Here is a 27,517-nt window from a genome sequence, read left to right as displayed (position 1 = left end):
ATGCAAAATATTTTGAAAATCGGTTAAACAGCAAATTTACCAAATTTTCTGCTCTTATCATTTCTGATATGTGAAAAACTTTCTGCGCTCTCTAGCTGGAAGGATCATTGTTAGTTTGCAATCAATTTTTTCAGCGTGAAACGTTTGTTTCGAAGAACCACTTGACTCGCGATGTAAATAACGAAACTTCAGGTTTCATAGAAAATGATGAAACGAAAAAATTCATCTGCTCCGTCTCCAAATAAGATGGAAAATGGGAAGAAAATGGATGCACTTTGCATGGAGAGTAAGAGCCATATCTTGCATAGTTAAAATGAGGTCTGTTCATTCATCAGTGGCAGGATTGATGAAAACATTGTCTGAATGCTATCAGATCCTATCCTAATATGTATTTTCCTCGGAAAAACATCGGTATTTCCCTAACATATACGAATTTCTGGTCTCCACAAACGACAACAACAAACTTGACCTCCTATTAGGTGTATCTTCATCTGGTTTCTTGTAAAAGGTCATTGTCCGTCTTTGAACGATCTGACCATTACCTTGTCTTGTAGGATGTTATGAAACAGGCAGTGGTGATAGAGTAGGCGGCTTTTATAGAGCTTGGTCCTAACCTACTTTCAAATAGCAGAAATGTCAACAAACTCAAAGAATCGAAACCGAACAGTCAAAAAATTCAAATGTTGGGGAAATTCATGCTTGCATCATGAAATCATCATGAGCGCATCAAATTTGAAGACGCTAAACCCCATTTACAACTTAAAAATTGAGAAGACGAGAAAATGTTCGAAATAAGTTGAGCTTCAGCATCCCTGAGGAAAGCACATCAAATTTGTTATTGTTGACATAAAAGAACATTCCGAAACTTTTCAAATACCTATTGCTATAATCAAACAAGTCTCTTTCAGCTTTCCGCGATTTTCAAACATCGAAAACACCAAAACCTGCGAAAACAAGAGGGAAAACTCCGAGGAAAATCGATGCCGGGCAGAGATAACTACACAATTCAGCAGGAAATTTAAGGGCTGAAGATACAGTCTGAATGATTGAACTCACTCGGTTGATAGCTTCTGTTTCAATCCGCTGTCTTTTATTTTGTGGACCATCTCCATTGAACGCCATTTTAGAAAACACTTTAGAACACCCGATAAACCAACAACCTCAACCCGCAACAGGACGCGTAGAACTGGGAAAGCAGGAATCGAACAGGACAGTGGGGAAAATGAAAAATATCGCAGAATACACCGGGAACACAGTGACATTCGGTACCAACATTGCGCCCTCTGTAAAGAATTTATAACACCACGAGATCAATAATTTCTTGTCGTAGAGTTCGCAGGCTTACAGGTAGATGCCGCTTTCTTGATCAAAGAAAATTATTGGTTCTTATGCGAATTCTCTTACTGCCTTTGACGTGTAGATGGTACTAGTAGTCGCAAATTTGAAATTGAAATAATACTAAAGCAATGAAAAAAACGTTGAATATTTTAAAAATCACCAAACATAAGCAATATAGGGGTTCTTCCGTATAAAATATTAATTTTGAATCTTATGTTGTCCAGATCGTGAGAAAAAAACAAATTTGGTCTGTGATGTTAATTATATTCAATGCTCAGCTGTCAGTGTCACATTTCGAATCGAGAGGTGAAGATTGTTTTCGTTTCATGTATGTGCAACATATTTTTTCTTAGTCAGAGGAAATTTTCAAAATGACTGCACAAAGTCCAGACAAGAAAGACGATGAGAATACACAAGAGGAAGAGGAGGCAGAAAGAGCTGAGTTAGAAATGTATATAAAAGAATTTCATGAGAGACTGATTTCAAAGCAAGAACTTCGTGCTGCCAATCAAAATGCACACAATATTAGACCCCCTGAATCTTATTTCAGTAAACTTGATTCCAATGTCAAGAAAAATACATCGTTTGTAAAAAAAATTAAAAACTTCACTGCCAATCAACTGGATACCTATATCAAAGATATGTCCGGATTGAACCTATCAAAATATATATCAGAAGTAGCAGCTGGACTTGTGGATGCTAAATTAAAGATGACTGATGTGTATGCTGTTGTGAAACTATGTAGTTTGTTGAATCAGAAATATGGAGATTTTTCTCAGTTGCTTTTTGAAAATTGGCAAAAGAATCTATCCATCAAACCGGGAGAAAAAATTGTTAATCCTAGTAAATTGAGAGTTGACGTAAGGCTGTACGCGGATTTAGTGCAAGCTGGGATTTTCAACAACAAAAATGCTTTCACTCTTTTGGGTAATGTTTTGACAACTCTTATTAATATGGATAAAGAAGAACATAGCAATATATCTATAATACTTAGTTTCTGTAAACATTGTGGGGAAGACTATGCAGGTGAGAAAATTTAGAATTGCAGGATTCAAATTCGAATGTTTTTGATCTACCTTGATTCGTAGGTTTGGTACCAAGAAAAATGCGGCTACTAGAAGAAAAATTCAAAATAACAATTCCTCGTAGTACTTTTCTACCTCCTGAAAAGCAACAAAATGTTAAATCCTTACTTAGGGATTATTTCATAAGTTTGAGTAAACATCTAGTGAAAGACCATCAAGAAATAATGAATTTTGAGAAGCAAAACACAAGAATACTACAGACCAAGGGAGAATTGAGTGTAGAGAGGAAGGAAAAGTTATTGAACATGCAGATGGCTTTCGAAAAGCTTCTTAATAGCGCCAAGAGCTTCGCTGAAGTTCTGGACGAAAACATGCCGTCTTTGAAGGCCCAAACCCCGGTGCAAAGTCAGGAGGTGAATAAAATTAACAGGTTTTTTTTATTTGGTGAATCATTCGTATCGTTTTCCAGAACATGATTGTGACTGGATCCGGCCCAGACATCGACGACAGTTCTCAGTCTTTCATTGAAAAGATTTGGGTCGACTCAGAGACGCAAAAATTTTACTGTCAACTTCCTGAGTTACAAGCATTTCTCCCATCGTCTTTTATCAATAAGTGTAATACTGTTGCTCCCCAGGATGTTGTCACTGAAGAGGTATTAGATTCTGAATTACCTGCGGAAACTGAAGAATGCGAGGAAGATGGTAAGTCCACTATTTCTAACCTAATAAGTTAACCGCACATAACCTAATTTGAAAAATCCATAGAACAACTTCAATTTTAAAATTTGCTCACATTTTATTCAAAATTGATTTTCTTTTCATCGCACTGAGCAACTTGTCATAATTCAGGTAAAATCGAGGAAGCTGTTCTTGTTCCTGAAGATGATATAGAAGAAACGACTGTCAGCACAGCTAGCAACAAGATCGTTCTCGAGGCCTTTCTGAACAATCTGCACAATTGCGTCAATCGAGAAATGATAGACAATGCTGCGATAGATTTTCTCGTTACGCTGAACAGCAAACACAACCGTAAAAAGTTGGTGAGAGCTCTGTTTGTCGTGAACCGAACGCGTTTAGATCTTTTACCGTTCTATGCAAGATTCGTGGCCATCCTGCATCCAGCCGTGCCAGAGGTGGGGAACGAACTGTGCCAGATGTTGAGACAAGATTTCAAGTATCATGTGAGTTTTCATTTTGGCAATTCCGGTGGGTAACTTTTCGACACAAGAGAAGTAAACAAAATCGAAAAATTCTGCTACAAATTTCGTGGAGATTCGTTTAGTAATGCAGGATTGTACTTGCAGGTTCGTAAAAAGGATCAAATCAATATAGAGTCGAAAATCAAGGTGGTGAGATTCATTGGGGAACTGGTGAAATTTCAGCTTTATCCCAAGATAGAAGCTCTCTATTGCCTAAAGATACTCCTCCACGATTTCTCCCATCACCACATCGAGATGGCTTGTAATTTCTTGGAAGTTTGCGGGAGATTTCTCTACTGCAGCCCGGATTCGCACCAGAGGACCAAAGTCTATTTGGAGCAGATGATGAGGAAAAAATCCGTGCTTACCCTGGACTCTCGTTACGTTACACAGATAGAAAACGCCTATTATTACGTTAATCCGCCGGAAGTTGTGACTGTCGCGAAAAAGGAGAGGCCAGTCATGCACCAGTTCATCAGGAAGCTCTTATATCAGGATCTACAAAAGAATAACATCGACAAAGTGATGAGACTCATGAGGAGGTTGAATTGGAACGATGAGGTCATTTCGGCTTACGCCATTAAGTGTCTGACCAACGCTTACAATCTCAAATATTATAACATAAGGTGAGTGTCGTTGACGAATTTTGAAATTGAGTTAATTTTATCGAGAAATGCGTGTTGATTTTATATTCGCCATCGAATTGTAGCTTAAAGGTGCTTGTTATGCGTCTCAGTCTCAGTTCATCCCTGAGTGCGTTCTGTTCCCCCCCGGGTTTTCACACCAGCATGGGTTCACCGCTTAAATAGGTAGAACTATGAGATTTCGCATATCATAAAATGCCTGTGTACCCAATTATTTTCTTATGACCGGATTCTGAATTGGAATTTTTTGGGGCGAAGTTGTCCTAATTTTTTCTCGGTAATCTCTGACCAAATTTTGTAGAATCAATTTCGGGATGCAGAGATTCCTTTTTGTCATAAAATTTTTTCTGTCTGAAATATTCGAGGTGTTTTTCTTCAATTCCAGATGCCTGGCTAATCTTTTGGCTGGCCTCGTATCATATCAAGAAGAAATTGGCACAAGAGTGGTCGATGGAGTGTTGGAAGATATCAGGTTAGGTATGGAGAAGAATCTGGCCAAGTATAATCAAAGACGAGTAGCTCAAGTGAAATATCTAGGAGAATTGTATAATTATCGAATGGTTGAAAGCGCGGATGTGTTCAAGGTACAGCCAATCTATCGGTATTTCATAATTTATCACGAATCTTTCGAAAATTTGGCATTTCAGCATATCGAGAACTGCCATTTGTTATCCTAGTTTATCAATAATTTTTTCAGGTCTTTTATTCCTTGATAACATTTGGGGTTTCTTTAGATCCTCTAGTTACCTCACCGTTGGATCCGCCCAATCATCTTTTCCGCATAAGATTGGTCTGTATTCTGCTCGAGACTTGCGGTAGGTTCGTCTATTGCTAACATGATGACATTTTTAAAATATATTCCCGCAGGTACCTACTTCAGTAGCGGAAGTAGCAAAAAGAGGCTCGACTACTATCTCACGTTCCTCCAGGTTTATTACTGGTTCAAAAAATCCCAATGGGGGGAATCTTTCCCCCCGTTTCTGGACCACATCTTCAAGGAGACCGTCCTCACGCTGAGACCGAAGTTGAAGCTGTGCAAGAGTTACGAGGACGCGCAGAAGGAAGTGGAAAATATCAGAGTTACCTTGGGCATTGGTGAGGACATAACCCATCTTAAAAATTTTTTTCCTCGTTACAAATTTAGTATACCACCGCTTGGTTAGGAGATTTACCTTTTCGAGCTGATTTGCTCCGTAATGGAATTAATTTCACAGATACCGAGGTCGAAAAAAAAACCCACTTGAATCCATGATCGGTTGCTAACCTCACTTTAGTCAAATTGACAACTGACGTATGTCAAATTGACAACTGACGTGTGTCATATTGACAGCTGACGTATGTCAAATTGACAAGTGACGTGTGTCAAATTGACAACTGACATATGTCAAATTGACAATTGACGGTATATCATGATTTTTATTGTAACAATCGTTTATTTATAGAGAATCTGCTTTCATCTGAATCAAAAACGAACGAAGACGTATTGGACACTATAGCCGAAACCGATAATGAGGATTTTGCCGAAGAAGAAGTTTCCGAATCGGCTCCAGGTAGATCAACCGACGAAACAGCAACGGAAGACGAAACAGTGGATCACACCCAAGGTTCAGATGATGAAGGTAAAAAAACCTATATAAGGTGTGGAATGTTCTGAGGAGCTTCAACTACTTTTTTTTAGGGGATTTGCAGAGTGAAGCAGATCCAGTGTCGGAGTCGCTCGCGATACCTGCAGCTCCCAAAAAGGTCGAATGTCCCGAAGATGACGAGTTCCAGAATGCGTTGGATAAAATGGTTTCGGAAAACATTCAAGAAAGGATGAGAGAACCCGTGAAGGCAAACAATATAGACATATCAGTCCCGGTGGTCATGAAAACAAATATGAAGAAAAGTTACGAACAATTACAGGTAAATTAAATGGGAAAAGTGTAAGACTTCGTTTTGACTTCATTGAGTGATTTTTCTTTTTGCAGGAGCATGGAGAAGGCGATAACAATAAGATAGGTTTCGTTCTGATGGTCAGAAAAGGGAACAAACAACAATACAAGGCTTTCCAAGCGGATAAGAACTCTGAATTGGCCCAAAATCTGAGAGATCAGGAGATAGCGCAAAAAGAAGAGAAAGAGAGAGTGAAACGTTTAACCTTAAATATAACTGAAAGACTAGAAGAAGAAGATTATCAAGAATTAGTGCAACAACAAAATAGACCAGTAACACAAAATTACAATAGGGAAAGAAAAAAGTACCAGCATCCCAAGGGGGCTCCAGATGCGGACTTGATATTTGGGCCGAAAAAAGTTAGGTAATCAGAGTATCTAGAGTGATGAAGGATAAAAAGGTGTGGAAGTTCCAAATGACAAAGACGAAGATGTCCAGACGAAGAAATTTGTAGTCAAGAGTTCCAAGATAACTTTGAGTTTGTTATGAAGCCAGTCAGATGTTGAGGTCAAAAGTAATTTATATAATTACAGTGATTATTTTGAGTTAAACTTTAGGAATGATGCGGAAGTTGAGTTGTATTGATGATTTGTCACCAATAGAAACTTTCCAGTAATTTTGAATCTTTTTTTTTTATTATACAAACTTCGATCCCATCCTTTCTTTTTTTCAAGCAAATATCACAGCAAGTCCAATCGTAAATCGTAAGAATATGGTTCAATCTGTCACTGTCACTTGTCATATCAACTGACACTTTTGAAAGAGTTAGGTTAGGTTAGGTTAATTTGACAGTTGGCGCAAAACTACCATGTTAGGTTATGAAACTTTTAGGTTAGGAGCTTCATTCAAAAATTAAGCCTTCATTTTTGACAAGAAGGGCATACTCTCAAGTTGCAATAAAAAAAGTCAAATAAAACATCAAGAACCATTGAATTTATTACATACGCTAATACATTTGGCAGAATATGAATGATCTTAGCAATGGCGCCCATAGTTCAAATTATATTGGATCAATGATATAAAAACTTATTCGATAAATATTATACAGTACAAAATTTATGTCATAACTCGTGAATGTGGAGGAATCTTAATCGGCATCTTCAAACTCTTCGTCTTCTATATCTCCATTTCCATTATGGCAAATGGCATAGTTTTCATCGCTAATATTATTTTGCCCTAAGTTATGTGCGAGATTATCTACAGCTGAAAAATTTTAAATGTTTCAAGTTCTTAATTATGTTATGTCAATGCCTTATATGGGCACTGTCACGAATTGTCAAAACCGTTGGCAACCAAACGACAGACACAGTAACCAATAGCAACCAACAACTTTGACAGCTCATGGAAGTGCTCCATTCCTTACAGTTTTAAGGTTAGATTAGAACCATGCCATGATACGTTATCAACTTTATCAAGATCCATAACCATTTCCCAACTCAAATTTCCAATTATAAGAATAAAAAATGATCAGAAATATATCCTACCTGCATCACCTCCAGCATGAATATCTCCCTCTTCTGTCTCATGAAACTCTTCCATATCTTCATCAGCATCCTCATAAAGATGATCTTCATTTGCATCTTCATATAAATGATCCTCGTCGTCATCTATATCTTGTGGATCTGGATTCAGTGCCTTGAAGGAAGCAACAAGTTATTGTTTACAACTGTGTATCTTAAGCATACTAGGTTAACTTCATACCTGACAAACTGAAATAGCTTCATATATTGCCATGATGGAGGCTGAAGTTTCTGGGATGAATAAAAGTTCAGATACATTCGATTCGGACTTTTCTTCATCATCGCTACTACTTTCAGCATCTTCATTGATATTAGAAGCTTGTTCAAGACCTATAGAAACAAATTTTTTATTTTGGCGTTATGAATATTACTTCAATCAATTTATTTTAGCATAAAATCATATGAAAGATGTTTTACCTGGTAAAGATAAGCGGTTGTCTAGCAAAACATAAACACATTCTTCAGAGTAAATAGTAGGATCTTTGGTTGTTGCATGTAGAGAAATGTCTTCGTAATCCACTTTAAAACCTTTGTCATCCCTCGATTGCCAACTGAGTGTTCTAGAAATGATTACGGTGAATATTTGATGGAAAATCAGAAAAAAACAAACCTTTCACTTATGTATAGAGTTCCATTTCCTAAATCCTTCTTGTTGAGAAAAGCACGAACGTTTCTCTCGGCAAATCTGATGGGAGATTCAGGATGTAAAAATGAAGTGACTATAACCATTATGGGAGTTCTTTAAATTTGAATAATTAAAGTTGAATTAATTCAACAGCCGGCAACAACAAACGTCAAAGAGCATCGAAAAGGAAATTCAATACAGTTTTTCAGCTTCACACAATGTCATAGAAAAGCTTTCTGGCCTCAGTTGAAGATTGCAGATGAGGGAATGAATTAAATTTGAAAAAGCAAAGAACAGGCAATTTTTGATTTTAGTGTATGAGTTCAAAAGATTAACTTTCTAGCCCTATCGTAATAAGTTAATGCAAAGAGGATTGTAATCTTTGGATGCAGTCTCCTTGCAAAGATCCACCAGTTTTCATTCGAACATTTTTGAACGAGTGAATTAAGGCTCCCTTGAAACTCTGGAAATTGTACTTAATTTCGAGGGATATTCTATTCTGTCATAGAAAAACTTCTATTATTTACAAAAAAAGTAAATATAGACTTCAACGAGATGAGCTATTGTTCATTTCTCTGATATTTTAAATCTCAAAGACATTTTTTGAAATTCGTTACATACGATTCATGTAAGTAAACAATATTTATTTCAATTTTCAATCATTGAACTCTTTATCGAGTTCAATGATTTCAATGCATAAGGAAAAATGACTACAGCACATTTCCAAGTTCAATCGAAAATGAAAAGTTGCAAATAAAACTTTCATAGTCGCCGAAGGTCTAGGATACAATTCAAAAAGTAAACGGATGATAATAATTTATTAGCATTCTTCAGACAAATACATATAACATGGTGTATATCACATAAAGAAAAAATCCTATAAGGAATACATAGTTTGATTTCAATTGACATAGAGTACAGTAAGCTCGATGAAGTGTGTGATGATTGAATCTGATTGCCTTGGAAGTTGAAGCTTATTGATATAACAGTGATACTTTAAATTTCTCAGAGTAAGAGATAATATAGAGATTTACAAAAAAAGAAGCCACCTTTGGAGAGTCAGATATCATTACGTAGCTAAGCTTTGAAATATTAATTTTCCTTAGTTATTTCATGTACTAATCCGAGTAAATACTTTGATGACATATCTCAGAATCCAAGGGTGACTTCTACCTCTTTTTTTCAATTCATGTAAGAGAAAATGGTTACTAAATGATCAAAACCTGTTCACAACACAATAGGGCACAGACGAATTGAAAATTCATTCCAAATTATATCAGTTCTTTTCATTCGGTGATTGTGAAATTTTTTATGGGATTGTCAAAGAATGTTTGTCGTTGTACGTTGGTCCACTTTTACCTAAATTATTATTAGTTCGAATTTGAGAATGAAAAACGAGACAAAGGACATTATGATAAATAAGTGATATAAAAGACTAATTTTTGTCAGAGAATTGGAAAGTTATAAGGGTATGTCATTTAGTTAGTTCATGATATTTTTTCGAAACAGTCAATCCAAAAATCCCTTCTTGATGCTTTTGATACTCAACAATTTGCAATAAATTTCAAGGATACGGTCAAGTGCCCCGTCTTGGTGGATATGAAGTATGAAGATAAATTCAATATTCACAAAATAGTCATCATTTTCTGGTGTCTCTCCATAATAAATATACCTTTCGTTGCAATTCCTATGATAAATATAGCAGAAAAATATCTTTAGAGGATTGGAGAATTTTTCAGTATAACACACCCTGTGGAGAAAAGTCATTATGATATGTTTGGAAAGTAGGTAGATCAGAGGTCTTATACCTTGCAGGGGATACTCTGGACAGTTTCATTTTTTCAATTTTACAGTCGCTAAAGCAAGCTTATATACAACGACGATTCATATCATATAAATGTTTGGAATATGATGAAGGATGTAACAAAATTTCAGTCCAAAATTGTTACGATAATTAGGTCAGATAAAATATTCAATACTGTAAAGAATCAACAGTTCCTTAAAATCTAATACTTTTCCAATTCAACAATAGCATGCAACAAAACATATAATACTATCAAATAACAAATCCATTTATCGTCCGATATTCAAGTAAACCGAAAGATCCGAAAGTACAGGCCCTAAACGCTCGAAATATGTAGTCGAATCAAAAATTTATAAACATTAACATATTTTTCTTCATTAGTGATGAAAAAAATGACAAAATAGCCTATTGGAGATGAAGAAAAAATATTATATAATCACCTGTTCGAACTAGCATACATAATTGTCAGTTTGAACTGTCAATAAAATAGTTATTGTATATCTTATGTATCTTGTGTTTTGTGCTGTATTATGTATAATTATCAGTTCGAACTAAAAATCAGGTATATTTGATTGTTCAAACAGGAATTGTAATTTTTCTTCTGCATGTCCAATCAGGCTCTCGTAAGAAAGTAATTCTCTTCATTTCAAAAGAATATTGATACATAATCCTGAAGGAGGTACAATGATGCAGAAATGTTTCGGTAGCGCTTTAAGAAACAAACGTTCAGTTCGTGAAAAACCTATCAACAGATGCCAGTTATGAAAATCGTGATACAATGATTGTGATTTTGCCCGAAATAATATTTAAATATTTATCTTCCCAATATTCCTGAAGATTTTTGATTAGCACAAAATTTAACCCGATAAACAACAGTTGTTAGGCATCACAAGGTATAAAAATAACTACAGTAGTGTTGAGATACTTTTTGCCCGAATAAACTGAATTCCGCACTATTCATCTGATATCTCGGGTATTCAATTTATCCGCCTTATAAAAATATGAATCTATTTACAATAGTAAAATGGAAATAGGAATGAGAGTCCAGGTGGACCTTACGTAGAAAAAATAGCATTGGTGATTTAGTTTACTCACTAATTACAACCATTATTTCCCAAGAAAGATCGATTTATGGTGATGATATTCAAAAAGAGGTCTGCGTCACATCCATTAAGGTTTCATCAACAACATACGAAAAGTTCCATCAAAATTAGATAACATTAGGCAAGGGGGGCAATATTTAGATCAAGGGCCTCAGCTGTCAAAGAGCCTCGTTGACAAAGCATATTTTTAGCCATTACGTTTTAATTTCATCGATGACTTTTTGAAAGTCTTGATTTTAATTAAGTATAATTTTTTTATTTCCAAAAGTCGGTGCGGATCTAATTAGAGGGTGTATTTCATTATCCACACCAAAATATATCCACACATCAGATATACATACTATAAAAAAGGCCTTTGGGAAGTTTCAAAAAATTGTTCACTACCTTCGTCTACGCAGGATTTTCTTCAGCACTTCAATTTCATTGAACAATATAACTCTATGCTTCATAGGTTTAACTGGTAGGATAATTTGATACTCATCTCAATCCTTCATCCAAAATCCGTCTAGACTAGATAATACGAACCATTCAAAACACCTTCTACTTACGAGCGCTCTCATCTGAGGCCAGACCTGTGCAAACACTACGAAGCATGGACAAGTGGGCAGGAGGGGAATAAAATGTTTTTTAACTAGCGTTGTTTTATGATTATTCGTTATGTTTTCCCTTACCCTTAGTTAAATCTACCCTATAGGGGATATTTCATATCATTATTTTTCCCTTAGAACAAATTCGTATTGTCGCTTTCATAATATAAATTCCGTATTGCCTAGTGTTATCAGAAATTGTCGGAAATGAACACCAACGAAGAGAATTCGTGTAGGGACCGTTTCTGATAGATTCACGTAAATATTTTCATTTTTTTTTCGAGATTCACATCAGTCGACGATTTTTATGAAGGATAATTATTGTATTGATTGGTTATAATTAGCTAGGATTTTATTTGACCGCAAACCTCAGCTTTTGTTTTCTCACGAAATCAGAGGCCAGACGATCTCCAGTTCTCGATTCCAGTATCTGCAATATAGGGTGATCTGAAAAAATGTTGAAAATATTGATTAACGTGATTGTGAAAATAGAAATGGACTTATCAGGACTAATATTGAAAATTATTTTCAGAGGGCTGTATTTTTTCCTTCGAATCAATGCTGATAAATTAGAAAGTCCAGGTATTGCAAGTCTATGTGTAAAGAGGTGAGTTTTTGGTTTGTTTCTCCATCAAATATGTATAGCTATCAGTACTGCCAGTATAGTGCACAAAAAATTGTCTTTATTTCCTTTGCCATTATTACATTTTATTTGTGTCAAATATTAACATCTCATAAAAGATCCACACTATTTTTTTCGACAAATTAAATTGTTTTGCAACTATTCATTGACACCCTGCAGAACAAGTACGTTTATTTACTTTCTTTCTAGTATATGGAAACTGTTTCTTTAAACCAACTCTGAAATGCTATTGGAACTACGAAATATATGTATATTGCCTCATCAGCATATGATTCTTCTTTCACTTATATGCTGGGAATGGATTTGAGTTATCAACGCTTATATGGTGTTACATAATTTTTTTTTTAATTGAATATTTGACAATCTGATGAATGCGCATTAATTTTGAAAATATCACAATCGAATTCAAACCTTGATAGTTAAATTCCAGTGTTTTCGATCTCATTTCATTTCATTCAAATTCTACAGAGAGAATCTTAGACTCGTACAACCATTTTAACAGTAGATTCCTGAGGCCAAAAGAAACACTTTTTTCCCTTACCATTTTTTTCGAATTGGCTCGGTTTGAAAGATACAGGCTGTTGGAAAATCATAAAAAAATGTTATTTCTAGATCTATCTCACAAACGGCTCTATAGAATGAAATGAATTTCGGAATATAGTTTTTCATTCATTTGATGAATTTTTTCGAACACAAGATATCACCCACGTCTTCTAGTTTTTGCATTATGATCATTACGTACCATGAAAATACCAAAAATTCAAGAAACCCAACTCTTGAAACTAAGTCGGACGCTATCTAATGAATATTTGAACGTTTTGTAAAAAAAAGTATTCCTAATATAGAAAAAAAGTGTTTCTTTTGACCACAAGAATCCACTGTTAAAATATTCGTACGAGTCAAAGACTCATCCTGTGTATTTTTCCGCGAATAAGGTCTGATTTTCCTGATTTTCCGGAGCCGATATCTCAAAAATTAAATTTTATTAAAAAATTTTGATGACAGAATCGTAATCTACGCCCTTGATTCACTCAAAAAACCAAGTTTCATCCAAATTGAAGAGAAAAAATTTTCCTCGAAAAATTGAAATTTTTTAATGCATGTATGGAAATTTTGTCAAAATATGAAATTTCTCCTATTCATATAAAAATTTGTTTTTACTTTAATTCGAGGGCGTAGATTACGAATCTGTTGTCAGAAAATTAAAAAAAAAATTATTTTCCGGGATATCAGCGCCGGAAAATCCGGAAAATTGGACTTCGCGAAAAAATCATAAAATCTAGAGTTTTCGCGATATAGTCATGAAAAATGGCTCTTTGTGTTCTCAAAGAACCAATCTATAACCAAAAAATCAGCATTTATCAAAAATCATTTTCCTATTAGCTACAGCTTTCCAAAGTTGACCTATTGTTCTGAATTTTTCCGGTTTTAGTCGATTTTTATCCAAACTAGGAGAGCTGGGGAAAAACTAATCGCAGCATCGTAATCTACGCCATCGAATCAATGAAAAAACAGACTTTCATCAAAAAATTTTGTTGGGACTTATATTAAGGACAAATATAAGTCTATACGTACTTCTTTGGTGTTGCTGCATCAGTATCAACTCCACGGGTTTCAATCCGTGGAAATTATCCACTCCAGGTCCAGTGCCAGCTATGCCTGGTATGCTTCCCAAGGCCAAAAAGGCTTCCCCTGCGAAATCGTTGGCCGTAAGGACGTCGTGATCCATGACGGTGAAGGCTATCATCGCCCCCTGGGATCGACATTGGTCCAGCGACACGCTGAACTCGAAGCACTCGTCGAAGATGGGGTTCAGCGTCTTCTTGTGCACGTTCGTCTGTTGTTCGTTGCAGTGCGGGAATATCTTATGAGGTAACAGTTCGATTATGACGAAAGGATCGCTGAAACCGTTGGGGTCTAGAGGGATTATGTCCCTGGCGTGAAGGACCTGGGAAAGGAGACCGAAATTTTGAATAACAATGATCATCAAACCCTTTTGGGGAGCTTTGACCTATAGATCTTCCCCTCTCTACACTCCATTGATCCACGGTACTCCCCGTATGCAGGTTAAACCTATGTGAATGGTTTTAAGTAATAAAAATACTGACCTCGACGCAGAGCGAGTCATGGTTGAAGTAAGCCCTCACAGCAAGGACACCGTATGGACTACTGGTGATGGTGTTCTGTTCTTCCAATCTTTGGTTGTAGAATTTTTCGATAAGTTTGTCGGTATCGGTACGATGATACTGCAGTCTTTGTTCGATGCGATAGAAGCTTTCGGAATGTATGCTGTCGAAGGAAAGACCTTGTCCGTCGCTGTAGAAAAATTCGGTCATCAATTCCAGGGCGCCGTAGAGTCTATCGTGAAAGGTGGAAGGCAGGTCGTCGCTAGTAGCTCCGGTGTCCATTTGGTGGCTCAGTTCTGCTAGAGTGTATTCCCACACCTGAAAACCAGCAGTGAAAAAGCACTCAAACATAAATCGACAAATACGAGGATGTATTGATATCTGGTTAGCCTAGACCAGTTCCATGCATAAAAAATATTGCGTTACCATAGCAACGAACAATAACTCATTAGAAGTGTCAGTGTAAAGTTTGAGGTCGAAGGAGTAAACCAGAGTTACGCAATAAATTAAAAGAAAGAAGATGTCCACCGAAAATGTGAAAATAGAAAAGTTGGAGTAACGAGCCATCATCAATACCCTTGGTGATCAATGTCCTTCGTATGCGACAGTGAAAAATTGGACTGCAAGCTTCAAAAGAGGTAAATTTTCCATTGCTAAGATGATGACCGATCGGGAATGTTTGAATGTTGACCAAAAGCGTGCAAGGGCAGAAGCATCGCGTTCGATCTGTGCTCGATTTGAATACGATGTAGACTTCTTAAACCGAATTGTTACTATGGATGAGACTTGGGTACATTTCTACGATCCAGAAACAAAGCAACAATCGATGGAATGACGACACTCTGGTTCTCCAAGACCTAAGAAGTTTCGTGTCCAAAAATCAGCTGGAAAAGTTCTTGCTTCAGTTTTTTGGGATTGCCATGGAGTAATCATGATTAATTTTTTGGATAAGGGTAGAACAATAACCGGAGATTACTATGCGACATTTCTGACCACTTTTCGGGAGAAAATTAAAGAGAGAAGACGCTGAAAGCTATCCAAAGGTGTTTTGTTTTTGCAGGACAACGCCCCTGCACACAAATCTCATGTTGCCATGCAAAAAATTCGTGATTTAGGGTTTGAATTACTAGAACACCCCCCCTTATTCACCACATTCGGCTCCATCCTACTATCATCTCTTTCCTCAACTGAAAAAGAGGTTAAAAGGTCGTAAATTTTCTTCCAACGAGGAGGTTATGAAAGCTGTGGAGGTCTGGTTTGCAGAACGAGAAGAAACATTTTTTTTTAAAGTGTAGAGACGTTGCAGGTTCGCCGTAATAAATGTATCCATTTAAGAGGAGATATGTTGAGTAATGAATTATTTTGACCTTGAAATTTTATTTGGTTCTATAGTAGGCTAAGAATTTTTCAATATATCCTCGTATTTCAAATTGAACATCCAATAATTCAAGGAAGACAATGGACAGAAAATCAACAAACCTCATTATTACAAATGAAATCGAAAAAAAAATTAATAATCGGCATCAAAAACTAACTAAAATATGACGAAAAAATAACTACCTATCGATACATTCAAAAACAACGAAAATCTCACCCACCTCTAATAGAACTTTTTGAAAATTTTGCGGTAGCAGATACAAATTCAGCAGCTGAAGATGGGAATGCAAATAGTCGAAAAGCGGTTCCACAGCCTGATTGGTAGGCAGAGTATCTGGCGACCAAGCCACATGAAACATAGTTTTCCTCAACGTTTCCTGCATCTGTGGTCCCACTCTCTGGATGATATCCGTCATCCGCAGTTGAAATTGACTCGAAGTACCTTCTAGTTGATTCTTCAGGGTGAAAAATTGGGATTCGCTGGCTATGGATTCAAGAGTGACGAAATCGAAATAGTTTTCTGAAAAAGTTCATCGAATAATTGTCATACACGAAGATAAGATTGCAATATAAAATTTTTCAACTCACCTAATAACGATACAAATTTATATACATATTCTAAGTTGTTCAGTGCCGTGCACATGTCTTCGCATACGCTGAAAGGCCCCAGTCTGTCGAAATATCCAGTTTCCATAAGACCCTGATAGATGATGTCCGCGTAGAGTAAAGCTGCAGAGCATATGCAGTCTAGAAGTTGCGATAATAGGGAGATTGACTGTACCGCCTTAGGCCACTGGAGCAACCTCCAAAAATCCCTCAGATGACAGAACATGGCTACCACGTCTACGGCCGATGAACTGTGCTTGACTATCTTATCGCCCTCGCAGGGTTTTTGGAGTTCTACCGATACCCTAACCTATGGATCAAGATGAACTTCTTCAAAATGTTCAGAGGATGAATAGTGAACTTCGTACCCTTTGAAGAGCCTTAGCCTTGCAGACGTCCAACCAACAGCTGACAGATGGCTCGAACCATTCGTGACACTTGGGCAGCAGAAGTTTGTGATCCCCTCCCGAAGGCAAGTTGTGACCGAAGCTAGCAAGATCTTTCACCTCAAGGTAAACCGAAAATATCAAACGGCTGTAGGCTAAGTCTGGATGCTCGTTCTGATTGAGGAAAGTTATAACTTCGTCTGACATGAGTTTATCGATCTGTTTGAATATCACACTGAAATACGGTATTCCATTGGTCCTGAAAAAAGAAAGCTTTATTGAGGGTGAGCAAGATTCTTATTTGCTCTTTTGATTGAGAATAACTGAACTCCTAGAAGCAGAGAATCCTCCAGGCTCGCATAAGCAGAACCAAGAAGCTCCTGCAGCTTTTACAAGCTGATTGTTATATCCTTGTAAGAATGCTGAGGGGCACAGCCAATACAAACACTGTATGTATTCATAATCTTGTCAGCAGATTGAATAAGGAGACAGCTGAATTGCAAGATCGTCCTGAACTGGTCCAGAATGGATTTGCACCACCAGGGTCGATTCAGCCAGTGGACCCAAATCTGATCTAATGAAATGAACTTACCCTTCGAATAACGGATGATAATGAGACAGTCCATGTTCCAAATGGACGTAAACTTCTGTGCAGAAATCTACGAACGTGTTGTCGTATTCATCAGTTGGCATCACGACCGATTTCAAACAATTGAACCATTCCGGAGTACCTTTTCTGAGTGTGGCCACAATTTCTCCCCTGATCTCTTTGTTGAAGGGGCAGCATTTCCAGAATGACTTCTGAAATGCGTTTTATATTTAAGACAAACCAGATCTTTTAGTTGATTATAATCATACATATCAAGCTCTTTCAGAGTATGTATCATATGTAGATCTACGATGACATTTCTGGCAGATACACGAGTATCTCCCAAAAAGATGGGGTCAGTAAAAACTCTCTCAAGACCGAACGGTTGTGCCGAGATGGATGAAATTCTCAGATTTATTACTAGAACAGTTGCTCTTTCAGAATATGTATCACGTTGAGATCTACGATAATTTTCCTGGAAGATAAATTACTCTAAAGATGACTTTCGAAAAATTCCCAAAAAGATGGGGTCAGTTAAAACTTTCTCAAGACCGAACGGTTGTGCCGAAATGGATGAAATTTTCAGATTTATTACTAGAAAAGTTGCTCTTTCAGAATATGTATCACATTTAAATGTACGATGATTATCCTGGAAGATGCGCGACTCGAAAGTTGGCCTTCGAAAAATTCCCAAAAATATGGAGACAGTTAAATAGTTGTCAAGACTTAATGGTAGCACTGAAGTTGATGAAATTCCGAGATTGATTACTAAAAGAGTTGTTCTTTTAGACTATGTATCACATTCAGATCTACGATGACCATTTTTGGAGATACGCGTGTCGAAATTAGACTTTCGAAAAAAGAAAGCAATAGGCATCAGAATATTTATGACTTATACAAACCATGTTCGACAGGTAAGCCAGGCACCTCAAAATGTACTCTAACCGTGCTAAAGATGGAGGGTGGAGAGCAGGAAAGAGCTGCCTGTGATGCCGCAATTGCTGCAACCATCTTTCTGTTAGGAGAGAGATAAAAAAAATTGCGTCACTGTCGGCTTGCTACTGATATGAAATAATTTCAATTCACCTTGCATTGCAGTGAATTTCTCTGCTAACCACATCTCTTCCTCCCTTGTTAAGGAGGAATTAGGCCAGGAGTTTTCGATATCTGTCAGAAGTTGATACATCCATCGAGGGTTCAGGGAATGCTTTAGGTAAATACCAGAAGCTGCTACGAAACGAACTGCTGCCATCTGTAGATCCGACAGATCTCCTGAAATCATTATTAGTTACATATAAGAAATGAAATTCTCAAATCTTCAGAGGAATTATCCTAGCTTCGAAAGCCTACCTTGAACAGCGTGCTGATGCAAAATAGTGAGTGCAGGCCCTGGGAGATCTCCATTCCAAGTCCAAGTTTCCCGGGTACAATTCCTAAGTTCGTAATCCACGAAAGTTTTGTATAAACCCTCGTGTTGCATGAGTTCGCTCCAGTTATCCTCGTCTGATGCACCATGGTTCTCTCGCGTTGAGAGCCAGATCTAGATGGAAATATTTTCGTTATTGCGAATATATTCCTGAGTGGAATATAGTTTTGTCTACCTTAAGACGAATTCTTCCTTGTACAGAACTCCTTTGTGACCTCGCTTCAAGTTTGAACCAGCCTTCTAACCCTGTTGATGGAATTTCTTGAAGGGGTATAGTTACACATCCCAGGAAATCATCCTAAATATACAAGCATGTATAGAAAGTATTTTAAACATGTTTCATAAAACTTCTACTGATGCTGGTTGCTAATTTTTACTTATTATATCAACCTTTACTTTACTCTAGTCTTTATTATTTTATCAAATGATAATTTCGTTGCATGATCGCATTCCAATGAATCTTAAAAATTGTTCGAACGTTAGAGAACAAGCGATACGAATATGCAAAGAGATCCGTATCATTTTATTCAATTCCAAAACGAAAATTTCCCCCTGAAAAAGATGAAACGAATACACTGTCACGTGAATCAACATGATAGGCACCTTTCTTTGATTTCTCTCATCAAATATGGAAAGATAAATACGACCTTCTCCTATTCCGTCTTCACAGACCTTGTTATACAAGGAATAGAGAGCCGTTTCAAAGGAAATGTATAGCGGGAGTTCCAATTATATTCCACGTGTTTTCAATTTTCCTGAAGTGTAATGGAATTCGTGTTTATGTCCTACATCGGATGTGTATTTTTATTTTTATGAGATCGTGCAGTTCTATAAAATATGAGGAGGCACGTGGTAAGTCAGACAAATGATGGCTCTCATATTCAGCTTGATGTAAGGCATAAATTGTCGTTCCTTGGACTCTAATACGTCTAAAGTTTTCACAGAAACCGGATGAATCTTTATTATTGTATTTTTATATTATGACAGTATATATATTCCTCTAATGAAACACATCTGAACTTTATAAATGAAGAGCAAGCAGATGGCTGTACCTTCGGATATGAAGTACACTATGGAAATTTTACGAGAGAGAAATAGTACATTGTTCACCGGTTGGGAAAAGCCTAATATTTCTGGACTGTGAAGATTGATAACACAGAGTGTAGGAATGTGGCTTTTTCTACGAGGTAAACTTACTGTCTTTCTTCAGATCGTTTGAAATTCTACAGATATTTTTTTAGTTTTGAAAAAATCGCGAATTTTTTCATTCATAAATAGATGGTGCTTTGAAATTCGTTATGAAATTGATTGAATTGATATGAACATGATATATATACATTTAATTGCTGGTGTTTTCGAAAAAAAAACAGTGTAAAATGATAAGTGCTGATGAATTTTCTATTTCGGGGATTTCCTCAGAGCTAGTTGAGGCAGAGACTACTGCTTCAGTACGATTATTGCCAAATAAATCAAGAAGAAAAGTACGTATATGCATAAAAACACTTTATGGACTATCGCAAGAGTGAAAATACGAGTTATTTCTCGGAATATGTTTTGTAATGGCATACTTCCTAGACCTTCGTTTAAAGATGAAATCTTCAACATTGTGGGCCAATTATTCAATGTTGAATTCAACCCTTGCAATGAAACACGATGTAGATATATCTACATATTTAAAACTTCGTTCTTTATTGAAAGGGCAAGTTCAAGGCTATAAGGCAAAGAAATCTAATATTTTAGCGAAGAAAGAAATCGAAAAGTTTATCCAGGAAGTTCCAGATGAAGAAAATTCAATGATTGAGGTGATTTACAAGGTTCAGATTACACTTTTATTAATTAAAATCCGACAGAATATACTAGTCACTGCTTTCGTCGATCTTCTGCAATAATATTGGTTGACTCTGGTGCCAACATAACTAGTTTAAAGAGGCATGGCGGATGGAAATCATCAAACGTTGCTGAAGGATATATCGAAGAATATCTTAACAATAAGGTTGAGGTGGCAAATAAAATTTTCACAGTACAAAATATTCAACATCACCCTACTACCTCGCATGTTTTCCGAATTTTTTCTCGTAGTTCTAATAATGTTCCTCCAATTTTCAACAAATGTACTGTCAAATAACTGTAAATAGGTAAAACAAACTGATTTTGACATGCATTTTGCGATGCATTGAGATTTTCAAAATATCAATTAATTCCTTGAAGAATTTATGAAGAACACTAACAACTGTAAGGAAATATCATTTCTCACTTGGATAATAGTTTTTTGACATACCAGACGAAATTTCCAAGAGAAAAAGGGAAGATTTCCCAACTGTTAGGAAATATTCATTTCCTTACTGTAAGGAAATATCATAACTGTAAGGAAATGAATATTTCCTAACAGTTGGGAAATCTTCCCTTTTTCTCTTGGAAATTTCGTCTGGAATGTCAAAAAACTATAATTCCAAGTCTCGCTTTCAAGACGAATCAACGAAAACGTTGAATAGATGAATGATTCGTGTTGGGAGCGTGTAAACACCAACCCTCCTCACATCTCCCATTCACATAGAGTACAGGAAAATCTTGTTGTCCAATAAACTCGAATTTATCGCATGTGAACCCGTTGGAAGACTGCTCGTGCCTGGAATTATGATGAATTGCGGATCTTGTTTCCCCAGATTTGGGACGATTTACTCGCTCTAAAGTGCCACTGGGCGCCGCCTGTTTAATATCGTACCGAAGCTGTCTCTCGGCGATAAAATGATGTAGCATGGTGGAGGCGGGCAAACTAAACATCTCCAGCTTCAACATTTTTACGCTAACTGCACTTATCCTCGGAATTGTCAGATTTAATACCTACCGTTTTATTTCTAGCCGGGAATTTGGGTTACGCGGACCTTTCGCCAGAAATTGCGGGAGTTTTTCCAGCGGAATATTTTTTCATGGAAAATACCATCCGGAGTAAATTCCTTCCTCGGTACCCGTTCGAATATGTGATGAAATATTTGAGAGAATGGAATGGGATGCTAGATGGAACGTGAAAACGATGGAATCGGTTCAGTTATGTACTAGAAATCCAGTTACAACCATGAAAATAGTTCGATAATGCTATATGAATAGAGCAGAATTCGAAATTTCCCTTTAAATTAAAAAAATATTCACGTCATTCTCAAATTTCCGTTGAACTGTTTTTTTCTCTCGTTGAACTATACTCCATTCACATTTATTTTGGCAGTCGGTTGGCCATGAAATAATTTTCTCAAGTTTTTGTAACTAGAACGGAGTAAAGTTGGCTGGCACTCATGAAAAGTCGTTAATGTTGCCACAACTAATATAAATTTTTATTACGAAAATGCCGAAAGTGATTGAAAAAAGAGACAGGGTTTCAGGAAGTGCTATTTAGAATTCAGATACGCTCATTCAAATAGTTATCTCCTGATATTCTAAAATCCACAATACGTCAGACGGTAGCGAACCTATTCAATGTAAGAGAATTTATGTAGAGTTTCATCTGAAACTAAACGACTTATATTTCAGATGAATATTTCCACAATCAGAAAGATTGTGAATGTAGAGGATGACAAAGAATTTCCTTCTATAGGGAGACCCAAAAAAAGTGGTGGCATTTGAGAATTTTATGTTTGAGTGAATTAATGCGAAAAGTTTACTACAGGATTTTCGATGAATGCCATCGTTGAATAAGTTCCCGAGAATTGAATTTTCTATTTTTCATTTGACTTGTCCTATACATTGTTTATGTCTTAAGGTACCAATAAATACCTAATTATTATTATTATCTGAATGTATTAAGATGAACAGCCACAAATACGCGCCAGTTGTCCTGTTAATTGCTTATTCATGTGAAATTTTTGTTGAAAAGTGAAGTTCATGTTGGCTTGAAACTTCCTCTTTTACTTATATTGATACAAGATGATTTTTGTTGAAGAATTTAACATTCTTCTAATTATCTTTCAATTCCTTCGGGAGATACCCATTCCCTACCACTGCATCATATGCATTCCATCTTCGGGTTAATATTTTTGAAATCTACAACTGATGTAACGTAATCAAACTTTAGCCAAAGAAGATAAGGAACAATAACTCTCCTGAAGTTAGTGCATACTATGATATTATACTGATCTCTTGTATTTTCCATGCAAATAACTGGATTTGGTATGCCTTCAATCAATTTGTATAAACTTCAATTATGTTCCTCACCTATTTTTCGGAGAGATTCGACATTGTGATAAAATACGTAATAACAGAAACTTCTACGTAGAACAGGCAACATAGCGTTGATTTAAAACCCAAAAATGTTTTGACAAGCGTTAATCCCACATTTTCGTTCTATACAGAGTGAAAATGTGTCAAATTGCTAAAATAAAAGTGAATGGAGTTAAAAATAAATAGTTCGATAATGCTATGTGAATAGAGCAAAATTCAAAATTTCCCTTTAAATTAATAAAATGTTTCCGTTCTGCTTTTTTCTCTCGTTGAACTAGGTTCTCTTAACTATCGAAAAATTGTCCATAAAAATATCCTCTAGAAAACCCTCTTTACTCCAATATCAGCTACATTTGTTCAATATTTGCTGAAGTTTCACTTCGAAGGGGATGAAATTCTAAATATTACCTGTGAGCTCTGACGAGCAGACTGGCAAACCTGCTTGAAGAATCTGCCTAAGCCACGGACTCCACGCACTTCGTTCAGTTTGCTCACTGCTTCAAGGACAGAACTTTCATCGTCATGATCCCATATGTCTAAATGGAGGGAATCGCCGTTTATGTCGTCAATGTCGCTGGAAAAAAGAAGGTCAGATTTCAAACGAATAGAAGTTCCGAGACCACACAAGTTCATTCTCATCTGCGTAATTTTTTTCTGTGTATTTTTTTTAATTTCAATTTCTACACAGGGAGGTCTTTGACTCGTACATGTATTTCAACAGTAGATTCTTGAGGTTAGAAGAATCACTTTTTTCTTCACCATTTCTTCCGAATCGGCTTCTTTTAAAAGATACAGGCTGTTGCAAAACCATAAAAAAATTATTTTCAGTTCTATCAATAAACGGTTCCATCGAATTTAATGAGTTTCGGAATATGGTTTTTCATTTGTTTGATGAATCTTTTCCGAACACAAGATATCACCCACGTTTTCCAGTTTTCTCATTATGACCATTACGTACCATAGAAATACCGAAAATTCAAAGAACCTATCTCTTGAAACTAAGTTTGACGCTATCTATTGAATATTTGAACATTTGGTAAAATGTTTTTGTTTCAACAGAAGGTAGAACTGGTCAAAATGAAGCGTTTCACCAAAAATCACCTTAGCTGAATTATCGCAAAGCAGTGGGAAAAAACTTATCTTCTTATTCGACTATGTGGTTTCGTTTAGGATATTGGCTCGTTCGATATTTACGTGGTAATGAAAATGGTAACTTAGGATTGCCGAATTGTCCACATTATATTTAAGTAACTTAAACGATTTTATGAAATGGCTCATTTCGATACCTACTGACAGAAGAGACTTAAGACACAAACTTAAAAAAAAGAATATTACTTCAAAATCTCACCAGTAAAATTCGTCTAAATTATTCACGAATTTTTTTCACAATCGGCATCACAATCTTCTTGTTTGAACATTCCAACAATCGTGGTAAAAATGGGATGAAATGGGGAAACACCATAGTACTTCTTCAACATAACTACCATAAGCACTTTCAAGAAACTGCCTCGATTCTCTACATTTTTTTTTTCACCCTAAATTGCACGATACAACAATTATCATTCTCTCAAAAGTGACCTGATGCATCGAATCCGATGAACTTGGTACTGAACCGTTCATTGTCGAACCATAAGTTCATGTTTTGTTTCGTTTTTGCGATGCCGGAGTCATCTTCCACAGTCCTGTACTTGAAATTCAATGAAGTTTTGTCGAACTTCTAGGGGTTGTATCTCAGTCGTCTTGGATATTTTATACAGACAATTTTTGGTTAAAAGACTTTTTTATGAGTTCTACCTTCTGCCAGAAAAAAAAGCCTCACCTTCCAAAACACCCTGTAGTTGCAAATTGGCGAATGCGGTGGGGATCAACTAAGAATCTAGACTGATCCATTTGGTAGATGAAATTTTGAACGATAATTCACATACAACCACATTAATTGAAATTAAGAATATGAGTTTAACCCTGGTGGTTCATTTTGCGTTCATCGTCAATAAATTTTTGTGTGTAGGTACTGGAAGTTGCAAAATGGCGAAGGTTTATATGCAAACCCGGACAACCCAAATGAATTAATTCCTATAAATTTGTTTGTTAGTATTATTCATGAACCAATCGATGTTGAAGTGAAAGTAAATGAGTATTTGAATCGTTCTTGATATAGAGATGTAGATCATTCTTATGGTACGTCTGGCTTGTGTTATAGTTAATGCACGATTTTGAAGATATTTACTTCGTTTCGTAGTTTATCCTAATACTATCCACGTGAAATAAACTGCTCCAAATGAATTAGGAATATTGATTTAAATTGTAAAAAAATATAAAATCTTTGTGATGAAAATTCATATTAATGTGAGATCAAGTTGCAAATTAATTTTAGCCTGTAGGTCTGCAACGTTTACAGGGTGGTTAAGAAAAATCGAGTAAAATAACGAAATTTTATTCCCAGAGAATTCAAGCATTTTAAGACTATCCATACAATATATGGCCTCCACGGGCATCAATAACAGCTTGACATCTTCTTTGCATACTACACACGAGGTTGTTGAACATTTCTTGTGGAATTTGGTTCCATAAACGGGGCAGAAGCTGTCTCAGATCATTTAAGGATTCTGGGGTAGGTTGATGATTATCTAATCTTCTTTGGAGCACATCCCATGCATGTTCTATGCAATTCAAATCTGGTGAGTGCGGAGGTATTGGTGAATGTGGAACTCCAAGCTCCTCGCTCATTTTCTACAATGGCTGCACGGTGCGGTCTAGCGTTATCGTCTAGAAATTGAAGAGTTTCACCAATAGCAGCGTGAAAATTTGTCACAACATTGGCAGTGAAATGCTCCCTATAGTGTAGGGCAGTCATATTCCCAGGACAAATGTGTAGATCTGTGCGCCCGTTGAAACTTATCCCGGCTCATACCATAACACTACCCCCTCGGAATGGATGGACTTCTTGGACATAGCGACGATTACGGGGTATGCGTGGGATTGTCCATACCTTTATTCTTCGAGAATCTGAACATCGTCCATATTTGGACTCATCAGTGAAAAGGACACTACGCCATTGATCGTTCCAATTGATATGTTGCCTTGTCCATTCCAGTCTTTGACGCATATGGTCACGTGTTAATGGAATTCCCCTTAATGGACGTCTAGAACCTAGATTCACCTCTCTCAAACGTCGTCTGATGGTTTCGATGGAAACTTGGACCCCATCTGCATTTTGAAGAGTATTCCGTAGCATTCTACACGTAGATGTAGGGTTCTTCTCGCCGAAACGGTGATGAAACGACCCTGAGCTGGTGTTGTTTTTCGTCGCCCACCAAGCCTTGGTCTTTCCAACAAGGAACATGTCTCCCTGAACCTATTTCAAAGTCGAGATATTATTACACTTTGGCTGACTTGGAGCCTTTCCGCTAGAACACCCTGAGTTAGGCCACCCTGTAGCATTCCGATAGCCCTATTAGCCTCAGCGTTTGTTAATTTACGTCTTGGCATTTTCAGAAAACTCGTTTCAAATCGAAGCCGTTGATAAACTGACTTCATTTCAAAATAAGAACATTCATGAAGCATATGCAAAGAACCAAACTCCAGAAAAAAGGCGACCAGATTGACGAAATGTCTCATACTGATTTTTATTGGATCGATTCAAGTTGTTATTGAGTTTTAAATGATTTTACAGCGATTTTCTCGAAAATTACATACTTTTAAAAACGATTGAATACTATATCCCTAACTCTTGTGTAGTAGTTTATTTTCCGAGACGTGGTTTCCTTAGTTGAATATCGCTTAATTCAAATTGTTGCATCAATACAATCCCCATCAATCTTGGAATTTGCGAATCTATTGAGTTTCATTGTTTCATATAGGTAAACGATCGATTGCTTTTCGAGAAGTTTAGAGTCAATTTCATGGGTGACAGATAGACACAAAGAACGTGTACTGTCGTCACAGAAACCAAGGATCCACGTCGGGATTCAAAGAAAACAGAGAGGCATCGCGAACGATTGATATGTTAGACGACGCCTCTGGGACGCTCATTATTTCCCCTGACGAAACGCCAATCGCCCCATAACGAAGCACCCATCCCGTCGGTTAATTGAATATTCAGATGAGTGTATCCTAAATTGGACTCGAATTTCATCACAAAAGTTAGATAGACGGAATGAAAATTCCGCTCTCCAACAATTCGACGCTTCCTCCTCTCTCTCGCTCGTTTGCTCCTAGCACGTGGCCTCCGTATAACGAGAATCCTTTCTGCGCCCCCCCCCGTTAATGAGATGCGATATTTTTCACAATTATCCGGATACTCGGATGAATTGGAATTTTACGGGATACATCTCGGAAATGACGCGGATCGATTGGGGGATAAACCGAGCTCT

The 27,517-nt window shown here is 36.7% G+C and overlaps 4 protein-coding genes across 4 annotated transcripts in view; 1 reads left to right on the top strand and 3 right to left on the bottom strand.

The window, feature by feature from the left end:
* The window catches only part of LOC123318664 (heterogeneous nuclear ribonucleoprotein L), a 132,266-nt gene extending 130,877 nt beyond the window's left edge, over window positions 1-1,389 (bottom strand). The window contains exon 1 of the mRNA XM_044905352.1: window positions 1,057-1,389. Coding sequence (XP_044761287.1) covers window positions 1,057-1,122 — 66 coding nt within the window. The 5' untranslated portion in view covers window positions 1,123-1,389. The remainder of the gene's footprint in view (window positions 1-1,056) is intronic.
* Window positions 1,390-1,632: 243 nt separating this feature from the next.
* On the top strand, window positions 1,633-6,759 carry LOC123315436 (regulator of nonsense transcripts 2). The gene is made up of 11 exons (XM_044901126.1): window positions 1,633-2,364; window positions 2,427-2,776; window positions 2,833-3,067; window positions 3,215-3,546; window positions 3,670-4,190; window positions 4,594-4,792; window positions 4,906-5,023; window positions 5,076-5,303; window positions 5,651-5,827; window positions 5,887-6,113; window positions 6,179-6,759. Exons 1-11 carry the CDS (start codon window positions 1,710-1,712, stop codon window positions 6,509-6,511), a joined length of 3,375 nt encoding a protein of 1,124 aa, XP_044757061.1. The 5' UTR covers window positions 1,633-1,709; the 3' UTR covers window positions 6,512-6,759.
* A 295-nt stretch (window positions 6,760-7,054) lies between these two features.
* LOC123313609 (methylosome subunit pICln) lies at window positions 7,055-8,470 on the bottom strand. Its single transcript, XM_044898565.1, has 5 exons — window positions 8,274-8,470; window positions 8,081-8,223; window positions 7,845-7,993; window positions 7,628-7,778; window positions 7,055-7,346 (listed from the first exon to the last, which is right to left on the bottom strand). Exons 1-5 carry the CDS (start codon window positions 8,390-8,392, stop codon window positions 7,231-7,233), a joined length of 678 nt encoding a protein of 225 aa, XP_044754500.1. The 5' UTR covers window positions 8,393-8,470; the 3' UTR covers window positions 7,055-7,230.
* Window positions 8,471-9,091: 621 nt separating this feature from the next.
* The window catches only part of LOC123318078 (BAI1-associated protein 3), a 75,737-nt gene continuing 57,311 nt past the window's right edge, over window positions 9,092-27,517 (bottom strand). The window contains exons 8-19 of the mRNA XM_044904779.1: window positions 23,553-23,718; window positions 19,111-19,233; window positions 18,860-19,049; window positions 18,596-18,781; window positions 18,412-18,524; window positions 17,513-17,721; window positions 16,903-17,179; window positions 16,517-16,844; window positions 16,150-16,448; window positions 14,534-14,869; window positions 14,001-14,373; window positions 9,092-12,229 (exon numbers count right to left, since the gene is read on the bottom strand). Coding sequence (XP_044760714.1) covers window positions 12,135-12,229; window positions 14,001-14,373; window positions 14,534-14,869; window positions 16,150-16,448; window positions 16,517-16,844; window positions 16,903-17,179; window positions 17,513-17,721; window positions 18,412-18,524; window positions 18,596-18,781; window positions 18,860-19,049; window positions 19,111-19,233; window positions 23,553-23,718 — 2,695 coding nt within the window. The 3' untranslated portion in view covers window positions 9,092-12,134. The remainder of the gene's footprint in view (window positions 12,230-14,000; window positions 14,374-14,533; window positions 14,870-16,149; window positions 16,449-16,516; window positions 16,845-16,902; window positions 17,180-17,512; window positions 17,722-18,411; window positions 18,525-18,595; window positions 18,782-18,859; window positions 19,050-19,110; window positions 19,234-23,552; window positions 23,719-27,517) is intronic.

This window comes from Coccinella septempunctata, chromosome 1 (assembly GCF_907165205.1).
Source record: "Coccinella septempunctata chromosome 1, icCocSept1.1, whole genome shotgun sequence".
Taxonomy (NCBI): domain Eukaryota; kingdom Metazoa; phylum Arthropoda; class Insecta; order Coleoptera; family Coccinellidae; genus Coccinella; species Coccinella septempunctata.
Note: the sequence above shows the minus strand (reverse complement) of the source record. Positions and strands in the feature narration are given on the sequence as shown.

What these genes read in the sequence shown, in the direction of transcription:
- LOC123315436 (XM_044901126.1), top strand. Translation starts at nt 1,710, where the DNA reads ATGACTGCACAAAGTCCAGACAAGAAAGACGATGAGAATACACAAGAG. An exon ending in CTCAAATATTATAACATAAG is followed by an intron (nt 4,191 to 4,593) that starts GTGAGTGTCGTT and finishes CTTCAATTCCAG; the next exon opens with ATGCCTGGCTAATCTTTTGG. An exon ending in CCAAGGTTCAGATGATGAAG is followed by an intron (nt 5,828 to 5,886) that starts GTAAAAAAACCT and finishes ACTTTTTTTTAG; the next exon opens with GGGATTTGCAGAGTGAAGCA.
- LOC123313609 (XM_044898565.1), bottom strand. Translation starts at nt 8,392, where the DNA reads ATGGTTATAGTCACTTCATTTTTACATCCTGAATCTCCCATCAGATTT. An exon ending in ACTCTATACATAAGTGAAAG is followed by an intron (nt 8,224 to 8,273) that starts GTTTGTTTTTTT and finishes AATCATTTCTAG; the next exon opens with AACACTCAGTTGGCAATCGA. An exon ending in CAACCGCTTATCTTTACCAG is followed by an intron (nt 7,994 to 8,080) that starts GTAAAACATCTT and finishes TTGTTTCTATAG; the next exon opens with GTCTTGAACAAGCTTCTAAT.